This window comes from Caloenas nicobarica, chromosome 7 (assembly GCF_036013445.1).
Source record: "Caloenas nicobarica isolate bCalNic1 chromosome 7, bCalNic1.hap1, whole genome shotgun sequence".
Classification (NCBI taxonomy): domain Eukaryota; kingdom Metazoa; phylum Chordata; class Aves; order Columbiformes; family Columbidae; genus Caloenas; species Caloenas nicobarica.
In genome coordinates, this window is record NC_088251.1 from 32007731 (window position 1) to 32020385 (window position 12655).

General features: G+C 39.9%; 1 protein-coding gene across 2 annotated transcripts in view; it reads right to left on the reverse strand.

Annotated features, from left to right (window-relative positions):
• Nucleotides 1-12655, reverse strand: part of ANK3 (ankyrin 3) — a 299184-nt gene that overhangs the window by 96207 nt on the left and 190322 nt on the right. For both annotated transcript variants that reach the window (XM_065639540.1, XM_065639541.1), the window contains exons 11-16: nucleotides 11164-11262; nucleotides 8301-8399; nucleotides 6914-7012; nucleotides 4549-4746; nucleotides 3906-4004; nucleotides 3065-3163 (exon numbers count right to left, since the gene is read on the reverse strand). In XM_065639540.1, the coding sequence (XP_065495612.1) occupies nucleotides 3065-3163; nucleotides 3906-4004; nucleotides 4549-4746; nucleotides 6914-7012; nucleotides 8301-8399; nucleotides 11164-11262 (693 nt within the window). The remainder of the gene's footprint in view (nucleotides 1-3064; nucleotides 3164-3905; nucleotides 4005-4548; nucleotides 4747-6913; nucleotides 7013-8300; nucleotides 8400-11163; nucleotides 11263-12655) is intronic.

Sequence of the window (12655 nt, forward strand, 5' to 3'; positions counted from 1 at the left end):
TTCCAATATGTACTTAGTAAGCCCACTACTAAAAAGAAAAATGCAGTATCTATTGTATGATAAAATGTTATAATTATAAAAAGGACAGATTTGGCAGAAAATAGATTAATAAAGAATAACTGATTAGCACGCAAATACCAAAACATTGACTGAGGCATGGTCAGTTTTTCATACAGACTGTGACGCCTGTTTAATCAAGAACTTTCTGCCTTTCAGAAATGTATTAGCCCTCATTTTAAAGTAAATGGGAAATGTGTACACATAGAAAGGTCAAGGGTGATGAGACCGTAGCTGCATAAACCATTTTGTCTGGTATCATAAGTACCATGTGCATCTCAGATTACGCAAGCCAATAAAATCTAAAGGCACATAGAATTCACCTGGCTGGGCCGCACCCTGCGGGGCAGCAGGGCTGGACTAGACGGGAGGGCAGGTCACAACAGATGCAGGGAGGAACAAAGAGTAAATATACAGGGGCAAAGAAATTATTACAAGAGAGCTTTCACAGTAATCTGGAAGCAAGAGAAATGCACAGCACTAACTCCACATGGAAAAGGTTCTGTAATCTTCAAAATTCAAATCAGATTCAGTTCAGACCCTAGATGCTAAAGATACTTCAAAGCGACACCTGGGAAACACAGTGCCACAATGAATAAGAGAAGTATATGGCCACTAAATTTTCACTTTGAAGATAAAATGCCTCAGGAAAAACAAATACAATCCTCTCCCTTAGACTTCCTGCACAAGACTGACATGTAAAACAGCCATCGCCATATAAGCATCTAGTAAATCCTAAACCCTACGTGCTAAATCCTGCACATATCCTAAATTCTGTGTATTTTAAATTGAGCTCATGTATATTTTGTGAAATAACAAATGTAATTTTCAAGTCTTTTCCTCAGAAATTGGCATACATTTCTTTCAGTGGAACGCAAAGCAGAAGGTTGCCAAGAGAAAGCCAAAAGAGAGCTGAAAAATAAAAGCCGAAACTCAGCTTAGTCTCAGTTTGCATCTTCTCTTCATGATAAGGGTGGTTCTCTATCACTACACATAGATGAAGAAGCAAAGAGAGAAGTATAGAAGGAAGAGTTTGGGGTTATTCTGCCTGCCACTGAAAAGAGGTAAAAAGAGAAAAAGGTTAAAGATGAAAAGACAAACCGAGGCTTTGGAGGCAGGGGAGAGAGGAAGAGAAGCATTGTAAGGTGGATGCCAAATTAAAATTAGGCACAAGGCTGATTTTAGTCTCTAAAAAAGAAGAATGGTTTATCAGAATAACTGTTTTTATCACTGCGCTGTGCTCTGACATGGCCACTTCCCACACCCTTTCACTGATGACTCTTCAAGGCAAATGCTGCCACGCCAGGCTATTGAGTCAGTCCTAAGATCCGTGTTAAAGACAAGAGCGTCACAGGAAAAGCAAATGCTGATGAAACTAACTGTGGAGCCAGTGATCAAATATGACACATTCATTTATTAGACAACATTCACAGAATAAATGGGAAATCATCTGCTGTTATCAACATCATCTTTCAGATGACTGCACAGTGGGTGCCTAAAGCAACAACCATGCTGCCATTAATTTTACTTAGTCCTGACGCTCTACTCAGCATTGCTGTGTCTCACTTGCTGCAGAATACTAACAAATGCTTGCTTTTAGGAAGACTTACAGTGGGCACTTGAAGGTCTGAACTGGCAGCAGCAAAACTGTTCTCTTACAGAGGAGGAAGCTAAGGTGACCAGACACATGAGTTTGTTTAATAATATACCATAGTCTATAGTGCTTCCACCCTGGTTTGGGCTTCCCAAGCCCTAGGCAGTGGGTGCTGCAATCCCGGCCTCTACAGGACACACAGCTCCCACTGGCAGTTTCTTTCAGTGAAAACTGGGTCAGTGTCTTATCCCCTTCAGAAGGCCCTTTCTTCCCCACAGTGGCATTTAAGAGTGCTGTGTTGCAGTAGTAAAAGATCAAAGATCACTCCAGTTCACCTCCTGGGGCACCGCTCTGGCAGATTGCCACTATCGACATTATTGATTTTAGACTGTGCCGTTGCTGCTGGCTGTCCATGTTTATTTAACTTTCTTCTCTTTTGCACTCCAAGCTCTGGAACCTATCATGTATGACAGACTTCATCCTCTTCTTTAGCCATGCAGAAGACCCTAGTGTTATGGCTGTATTCAGTCATGTGTGAGAGGAAGGCAATCAAGGAGAGCTGTCTATCTACAATACTGGCTTTTCTACTAGCTCTCCCTTTTCCACAATGTTTTTTTCTAGTGATTTTAGGAATGCACCTGGGTTGCTTTAGCTGGGGTATTTACACTGCACTTATCCCGCTTGAGCCTACCTATGCTTCCACCCTGTTTTACTTATTGCTGCTGTCCAACTATCGATTATTGATCCATACTTAAAACTGGGATCTACAAAAGATATAGAATTTAGAGAAGCTTAGAAGCATCTTTCTTCTACTCAGAACTAGAATATATTTAAATATTTATTTTTTACATCCTCTAAAGTCTTACACTGTGTGTTGCCTTGCCTACAGTAAATTGCAATCCAAGCAGGGCTGCAACTGTTTTTTTATTTTCTCACCAGTTCGCTTACACTATGGTAGAAGTACTGTAAAGCACATTAATAATTACATGCATTGTACTGAGAAATATATGACACCTCAGAAGTCATCCTTTGGCACAATACAGGGGAACCACCCCCGCTTAGCAAGACATTAACTCCAAGCTTGCCCTGTACAGATGTTAAGATGCAATGATATAAAATTGGCTGGCTTGGAGAAGGTATTGAGGAGACTGGACAAGTGAAAGCAAGGCTCAGTATTTGCCAAGACTGACCTTTATTTAAACTAGAGATTTTAAATGCTTCTACATCTATATTTGTTTTTTTACTGCTATTTTATTTACCTGCAGAATTATTCTAACAGCCCTACATGGTTGTGAGAAATAAAATAAACAAGGTCAACGAGCATAAACAGTCTAGAAAGAACAGAGGTAGACGGGGAATAAAGTGACACCAAAAGCCTAGGTATTGTTCCCCCGGAGCAACCAGTACTTGTACCTTGGCAGATGCATGAGGTGAAGCTCCCTGGTCCAACAGTAGGAGTGCCACTTTTTGATTATCGTAGTGTGCAGCTACATGCAGTGGTGTTAAACCGCTCTAAAAATACATGCAGAACAAACAAGTGCTGTTACAGACCCTCTCCAGGGAAAACTTAAGAGTTTGGACAATCAGAGTAGATAAGGTGAAAAAACAGATTTGTTATTCATTCATGTGTCCAGAGTCTTTGGTAACTTCGGAATCAACAAATAAAACAGAGATTTGAAAATCTTTACTGAGCTGTGAAAGCCCTTTTCACTTTTCCCAGGGAAGATGAACAGAGAAGCATATATCTGTGCTGCCCCTAGGACAGAGCAGGTAAGGAATTTTGACCCTGAGGTCACATCCTCAGCAATGTTTTTCTTTTACTGCAGTGGATAAGTAAACTGTCCCTTGGATCTGTAAAAATCCAAGCTGGGCTGGTTTAAAAAGCTTGAGATCCTACTGGGCTTTGCCCCCTGTCATGAGACCTGGGGGAGCAGAGCCAGCTGCCTGAATTCTCTGATAAGGACTTTCTGTAGCCTGGGCAGGAAGGTAGGGGTATGGTTTGTCTCCATTCCCCTGGATGGGTACAGAGAGGACACAATTTTTTTGCCAGTTAATGACAATAATTCACTTTTGTCAAGAGTTTGCTGATTCTTGGTTGCCCCAACAGGGACTAGATTATTACATGAAACCCATTCCAGTTAAATCCAGGCTGTGGATATGAGTGTGACGGTAAGTAGGTAGAAGGATATTACTAGAATATTATGTGCATTTAGATATTTGTTGTGCAAGTGACAGTGGCTTCTTCTGTTCCTACCTTTCCAGAAGCATCAGGAGATGCATTCTTCTGAAGCAGGAGGTTGGCTACCTCAATTTTCCCATATTTTGCAGCCACGTGTAGTGGAGTAAATCCTTTCTGTAAGAGAAAGCAGTTACACAGCAGGCTTGTGCACTCTTGTTCAGGGCAAGGTTTTCTCTGAACTACAAGGATACCGCTGTTTCCATCCATTCCCTTACATAGTCCTGATTACAGGCTGCAAGTTTGGAGCTTCCCAACTGCCCTGGCAGGTCTGGAGGCATTCGCTTGCAAGGCAGAGCCCCGTCTATATTGTAACAACTGTAAAAAGGGAAGAGTCACTTCCTTTCTTCACACCCACAAAGACTCAAGGACAAGGTTGGGTAACGGCTTATCTACTCCCGCCAGGAATTTTTGCCCTGCATTCCTTTCATTCTGAGAAAACACATGGCTGGTCACTGGGATATGTTATACATCTGTCTCTGAAATACGTTATACATCTGTCTCTGAGCTAAAAGCATGAAGCTCGCGCCCTTTTAACAAAATGTAGCTCATTCTTACATTATTTGTGTGTGTGTATGGCTCTTGGAGCGTTTAATTCACAAGTAGCATTTACTACTCATATATCTTACTATTGAAGCTATCACTTTTGCAACTCTCTTACCTTGGTAATGATAGATAAAGATGCACCATGATCCAAAAGGACAGAAGCTACATCTTCATGTCCTTCTCGAGCAGAAAGATGCAGGGGCGTATAGCCAGACGTCGTAGCTGCATTTGGAGATGCTCCTTGCTGCAGCAGCTGCTGCACTATATCTGCTTTTCCCAGTCGAGCAGAAATGTGCAGCGGTGTTTGGTCATCCTAAACACAAAGGAAACAACACAGTCCTATGTAAGAAAACTCACGTTCGTATTTTGACAGAAAATATTCACTCAGATTCTTTTGCTTTTCAAATTTGTAGATGAGCATTAATTCTACTGAGGTCTTACCTAGTGAATAATGCACACTGGCTTTCTCTTTGTCACATAATAAAGACATATTGTGCTTTGTCGATGTATCACAAAGTATTCCAGACAGGTACATAATCCACAACAATAAATAAACTGATCAATTTTCTTGATTTGGGTTTGCCTCACTTTACTTTGCCACTAAGGTGCATTCAGTTTCCCGTTGAACTTGAGATGTTTCTTAAAATGCGGTGAATGCACAGCTCTGTTCCTCACATGTTGATCTCTTTTATGATACCCATCAACATTTAACAACTCAATCAGTTGTTGGGGATAGCCTGAGGTTCTTAGCATATTATTGACCTGTAACTTGCAGTAAGTATCGTATTTTGTGCTTTTTTACTGGTGAATAATTTGTTTGGTATTTTGCAGATAACTTTAAAGTGGATGTAACTGAAGATAAAGCACAGTGCTGAAATTCACTGTTCTGAATGAACAGTGAGAAAATGACAAAGTAATTCTAGTAGTTCTAAGTATAGCTGTTGCCCTATCATGAGTCTCATTGTTTGTTTATTTTCCTTAGTGAAAATATTGTGGTTGGCTGTGATCTTGTTCTGAGTATCCCATAGCTAATTTCTTCCTTTTTCATTATTTGGTTTTGTATTTTTGTCCTCTCCATTCTCAGTTGTACAATCTTACAGTTAAGCACGTTATCGCAACAGTATGGCCAACTAAGCCCATTACCTTATTTTTTCCTGTTCCTCATAGATATATTCAAACATCTTTCTCTCTCCAGTTTCCCCTGTTGAACCTCCTACCTTTGGAGGACTTCTACCCCACATCCTGCAGCAGAGTATTTCGGGGTGTTCTCTGCCAGGGAGACTTCTGCCCATGCCCATCCTACAACACTGATTTTACACCTTCGGGATTTAGGATGAGAGAGCATCAGGATGCAAATGCTGCTTCTCTACATGGAAATTCTCCTCTGACTGGTAGAGAGCTTTTATGGTTCTTAAGCATTTCCAGTTTATGCCTGCTTCCCACAAACTTCTGATGATTGATGTATAATCTATTACTTGTATTTAGTTCTTATTTGCGATAACAAATTGGTCATAGGCAACGGAAGTTTGCACGAATTGATTCATTGTGTGAAGTTATTTCAAAAATATTTGCATGACTGTGCTTCTGAGCACGAGCTGTTCACTTTCAAGGCTGTCTTTGGAGATTTACACACCACATGATTCACTTCTACTGTCAGACTGCTTGCAGATACAGAAAGTATCTGCTATAAATATTTAGTCAGAGTTCCTTATAAGGAGATATCCTTACGAGTAACTTTATTTGTGAGCTAATTCACAGATGATAATTCCACAGTGAAAACCAGATTTCTTTGAAATTATATTAATTTAATCACTGTTTGGGAAAAAAAAATAATTCCTGGTTTTACCTGCTAAGACTGCTTTTTATTGCACCCATATATGTCCTTCCCATATCTGTTTCCTGGAACTCTTTTACTTCCATATTTTTTTGTGTTTCTTCAGTGGCTCTTGAGCATTTATTTTTTCTTCCTTCTTATCTTCCTCAATTGCAATTGTTTCTATAGGGTCTCTTCCTTCTTTCCAGCCCTATGCCACATCCCCTTACTATGCCTCCATACTTCAGGAGATGTTCTTTAAAAGTATAACTATTTTTGAATGGATACAGTCTGAGGCTTTATGGACATACCAGGAGACACAAGCAGCACAGGGTTTACAGTTTTGCAGAAATAAAAGCAGATTTGAGGCACTCCTTTCCCTCCTTGCTTCCCACCCCAAAACAAAACTCTTCAAAGACAGAACAGTGTCTATGAAAAGTTGATGAAGAAATGGGCATGGTATCAATTTGACATCTCCTGCCTTCTCTTGCTACAGATCACTCATACCTACAGTAAGAGAGTACCTAACAAAATATCAGTTGTCATTATGTCAAGGCCCTTGGCTTCATCTCCCTTTCTCTTCCCAAAAAACACATGCAAGATGAATGTGATTACTTGCTTTAACTATAGAAAATCCAGGGTTATTATATCTGGGCCGTCACCTTACCTTAGCTTTGGCCTCCACCTGAGCTCCATTTTGTACCAGGTATCGAACGACCTCTGTCTGGCCAGCTCTGGCAGCCATGTGCAGTGCCGTTTCTCCTCTCTAGCACACAGCAGCAAAACCAAAATATCATTAAAAACACACTGCAGGAAAAACAAACTCCAACATGTTTCAGAAATACAAAAATACTGGTGACCCAGTTCAGAATAATCTCCGCTAGAATATTCTGTAGTAGTTGTCTGTGGGCAAAATGGGAGATTAAGTCAATATTTGACCTCTTAGCCTTATGCTGCAAAGCAATTTATTTCAGGGACAGCTTTCCAATACAACAGTGCCTTTGTCACTACTCTTTTGATGAAAAGACAGTGCCATTTTTGTATTTACTAGCATTTTACTGATAGTGTTAAAAATTACTTCCATTTAAATAGAGCCTAATTTAGTAAAACAATGTTTGTTTGTTTTTTGTATTCAGATACACTTACTTTTGGCTTTCCTCCTGCCATGCCCTGTGCCCTCGCTATCATTTGTTATCTGACAAACACCAAAATGGGTGAACAAGAGACAAAAAATCATTACTGAGTACATTAATCTGAGGCTTCATGGACTTAATGAAATACAAATCCAAGGAAACCAGAAAAAATTCAGGAGGGGAAACTGCTTTCTACATTTTTGGACATCAATATGTCTTCCAGTACAAACACCTACTAATTTACAAGTGGTGTTGCTTTTTCCATATAATCTAATAGAATTAGCAGATCAAGACTTTAATAAAAAGTTGTCTTCCAACTGCACATGCGTATGGAAGGTAAAAGGGAGATTTTAAGGCCAAAGTGCTAAAAAGAATCTACAAGCTTCTACTTTCCTCCCATTTCCCAAATTTCAAATATCTATCTAACAATGACTCCACTTTTTACACACGCCCTGGGAGCCTTGGGGCACACAGTGCACATCCAGCAGAAAAGCGCACTCGCACGGCTGCACAGACACAGGCAATATGTCCTGACAATCTGCTGCAATCTGTTGCTAACAGCACAACTTCCCCTAAATGGTAAACCCCCGGGGTCCTAGGAAAATAGTGCTCAACAGTCAAGTACACATCTCAAAAACTGCGTATGAGAAGCTACAGTATAGTTCTCACTCTTTGCTTCAGAAAATACAGGTTCACTGCTTCAGAGAATACAGGTCAGCCTCTTTTGAGGTTTCCTCCACCTGCCAAGCATCTCCCAAATGGGAGCCGGCAGGCTGCACTTTCCCATGGCTCCAGCTGGAGCCACGACTGCTGCAGAGGTGGGTGGTGAACACCACAACTGGGCGCTTTATGACAGTGCTGCTCCCAGATGTTATAATCCATTCACAGTTCTGCCATGCTGAGAAGAAGCGTGTTACTCACCACGTTGGTAGTGTTGGGTGATGCTCCATGATGCATTAGCTGCGATACAATATTTACATGTCCCATGAAGGCAGCAACATGGATTGGAGTTAGGCCCGACTGAAAATCAAACCAAATCCAAACTTAAATACCTGCTTCCACACTCCTTTACAAGAATGCCATAGGGGAAAAAAAAAGTTTTTCTGAAGTAAATAAACCTAAAGGCTTGCTCTTCTGAGAGGATCTCATCTTCTCAAAAACACATGCACATGCTTAAACTAGAGGGCACACAGAACTGGAAACACCTATGAGTATGATTGATGAGCAAACATAAAAACCTTCTAGGGATTTGGTAATTCTTCATCAACTAAAATCAAGTATCTCTAAAAGCAAGATTTCTTCCCTAAGTTTTTGCTAAACATCATTTTGAACCAGGGGAAAAAAAAAATGGGTAGAAGTATTCCTGGTACAAAGATAAGACTTTCTGGAACGTTTAGTTAATGCAAGAAAAGATGCAGTGTCCATTGTCCCCACTAAATCCTGTTGCTTTTGGGTGAACAAAAAGGCCTATTAAACTCAGTGGTGAGCTCCATCCCTACTGTTTCTCTAGGAGAAAGGGAATTCAAAACTGTGGCATCCAGCCAGAGAGGCACAGACACAGATGACACAGGCTAAAGAGATTTTCCCCTTCCCTCAGGACCTTGTGGCACCATCACAAATCTGTACCACTGCCCTTATACAAGATATAAAAGACCAGCTGTGGAGAGAGAGAGAGAGAGAGAGAGAGAGAGGGAGGGAGAAGGGGAGTGGAAAAAAAGGAGCAGTCATTTAGCAGGGCATGACCTCAAGGATTTTGCTTTGGAAATCCAATCAACAGTTAATATTTCTTCAAGTAGCATTACTCTAAAGCCTCTTCACAGCTGCTTCTGCACAGCTGGAGCAACCATCCACCAGAGGCTGCAGATAGGAGTTTTGCTACCAGGAGAAGGAGAAAGATCGGTGGGTCTCTGGAAATCCTCTGATTTAGGCAGCTTCCCCATAGATATACGCATGTCCCAGGAGGGTAGAGGTGAGGATAACACCCTTTTGTTCCTTTCTCATGCATAACAACAAAAATGAGCAGGAAAGCAGAATAACTGGTTGAGTATGTAATTTCTTTTCCCTGTTTCACATAATTTAGTAAATGTTTTTTTCAAATAATAGACCACAGGAAACACGATGCCTGTGTGGCATATTTAACCATAAACACTAACTCATATTGCCAAGATTCAAGTTTGCAGCTGGGAAAAAACAGGTGCAGTATCTACACGTGGAAGTATCAAATCTACCTGGAAAGCAGAATTTACCATAGAAAAGGCAATAAGCATTACCTTTAATAAACAGTTTATGTGCAACAATGGCTGTTTGTGACATTTGGTATGGTTTCCTCCCGCTACATTTGCATTGTTTATTTAGAACTCACAACTAACACTTTCTTAGCCTCAGGTTTCCTTAGGAAGGAATACTGTGAAGTTTTCTTGCCAATTTGTTTTGATGGTCAGATATAACCTTTCTTTCCTACTAGAGAAACAGCAGCTTAGGTATGGATGTAAAGTGCCAGCTCCTAATTCTTCTTTAAAAGGTTGTTACTACACAGGCAGTGAAAGAGGCAGGCAGGAAAGTAGACCCCTACAGTAAAGAACAGTGATGGATCTCAATAAATGCAGTCAAACATGGTTTGAGATCATGGTGAGGCAACAGGATATAAAGGAAGAGCTCTTGTTTTGGAAAGTTTTTGCTTGAACAAGCAATTTAGATGATAGAGATCAGACTGTTAACCTGGTTTACTCACACAAGACAGTATAGTTAAGTATTGCTGTTGCTTGCATTCTTTTAATTATTTATATATAAAAGGACTAAAATTAAAAAGACACTTTTTCTACTTCCACAGTGACTGACTAATAAGGAGGAGAGATACGGCATCTCTTCTGTTAGGGTTCTCTTTGCACCTCTCATTTACTAACATGACTTCAAACTAGACTCTGCAAGCTGAATCTACAAGCCCAATGGTTTTTAAAACCTAGTCTGGAGATCTGTGAGCTGTAACAAGGGCATGCTCAGTTCTCTCTTAAGAAAGCCAGAAGGGAGCTGTATGATTTTCTACTGAGTAATTAGAACAAAACCCCATGTTTCGAATGAAACTCCGTTTTTGGGACGTGACCTGATCCCAGCTGTATCTTGTTTAATCAGTTAAATTGTTTATAATTTTGTAACCTGGCTTCCTTGTCAGTGATCACACATTCATATATGTGACCTTTCCTCCTACCTTAGTAGAGTATACACACGAATACCAAATTTTCTGGAGGTACTTCATTAATCTAAATAACTGGGTGTAGACCATCTCGTGCTGATTGAAGTAACAGCATATTGATTTCTGTCTGATTGGTGATGACCCGAGATGGTGGGTGAATATCCTTGCTGCGTGGAAAGCCAAAACAAGGTCTGCAAATTAAACCAGCTATCAAAATAGGACTTGCATGAAGCACAGTCTTCACCTTGATCTCCTTAACAGGGTGAATTTCATTGTCTGTGCAGGAAATTACAGGTGAAAATCAGAAAGAGATCTTTTAAAAAAAAAATTGTTTATAAAATGTTTTAAAATCTATTATGCTTCACTTGTTATCCCCACTATATTCCCAAAGTATATTAATTGTTTGGGTGTTGTGACCCGTTAGGGCAACTAACTTTATTATTCAGTTCTATTATTTGGTAATATCTAGTTGAAAATAATTGTTGAGTTGAATGGTAGTACATGCTCTTTCAGAAATATAAAAAAAATATGAAACAATACAGTTATGGTGAATTTTGTAGGAAAACCAAAGACAAATGTAAAAAGACCACTTACCTCAGTCACAGCTTGGATGGATGCACCGTGCTTCAGAAGAAGTTCCATTACTTTTATTCTGTTCTTCTTGCAGGCGATGTGAAGAGGTGTGAAACCATTCTGTAAATGAGAAAGAATATACTTTTTGATAGCACGTCTGTCATTAAGTAGTAGAATGGGATATGGAATTCACAGAAAATATTCCTCTATTTTAGCAAAACACCTTCCATATTTGTTTTGGCTTCACTAAATTGTTCATGTAATAGAGAAAAACCTTCTAAAAAGATGTATTTCATATAGCCAGTTTTAATTATGCAGTATATTTCCCACTCCAATAAAGAAATTGTTTTTTAAAAATTTCAGTTTGCATAAAACTATCAAAAGCTTAATTTTTGCTTAAGGATATTCAGTATTAACTGACTGGATTTTGTGTGTGTGTGTGTTGAAGGGTTTTTGGGGGTTTGGGGTTTTTTGGTTTCAGAGCTGCTGATTAAAAAAAAAAAAAGTACCTCACCTTTATAAGATCTGGAATTTGGATCCTCTTCTAAACTATTCTTAGCTCTGTTATTTAATACATTATCTGCCAATTTACTGTAATTACAATTGTTTTGTCCCCTCCTTTATAAAAAAGTTGCATGCGCAGCAGAGTGAATGTTTAAAACTACCATCTTATTTGCCATGAGATGATAGAGCAGAAAACAAGTAAACCAGGAGAATAAGCAGTCCAGAGCATCCATGACTGGTACAATAACATCAGTGCACAGAATGCTGATGTCGCTCTGTATATTCATCAAAAAAGCTTTTGCAAAACAATTCTGAAAACAGCTGTCAGCACTGGTCCCTCAAATCTGATCAAAATTAGCTTTTTTTTACCTGCCATATAGTAAAGAATATCGTATGGTTTTGTCACGTGAGGGCAGAACAATTGTCTGCCCCAGTTAAGCGTGAGCAGCTCTCAGCTGTCCTCTTGTTAGTGGACGATGTGCCGGGGATGCTCAGATGTGTTTCAGGGAAGGGTGAGCTCAAGCTCCAGGTACAGTGCTCACGCTCCTTCTACTTAATCGTCCTGAGTGAGGATCAGGACAGGATAAAAGGAAACACTAAAAAATTTAGAAGAAAAGGAAATTTGTGGCTAGGTTACCAGACCAATGAGAGGCCATTGCCAGCAACCCTGACAAACTAAACCTCATTATGATTTGATGATTTGAGAAGGCAAAAATAAAAATTACAGGCCTGCAAACCTCCCCATTTGCTAATTATAATCAACAAACCCCATATATCATGATACCTTGACAAAAGGCATCTGATGACAGGTTGATCTGACACAAAAAAACAGAGGGGCTGAGAGAAGAAAATCTGTGGAGCCTGTGCTGTTCACAAGAGAGTCAGTTCCACCTGGCTTGTGAGGGTTTCAGGACCTCGCATAATATTTCAGGAACTGAATGAGTTATTAGCATCAGGCTGTGAAACCAACAGTCAGCCCAATTAATGTCAGAACATACGTTTGTTTGGA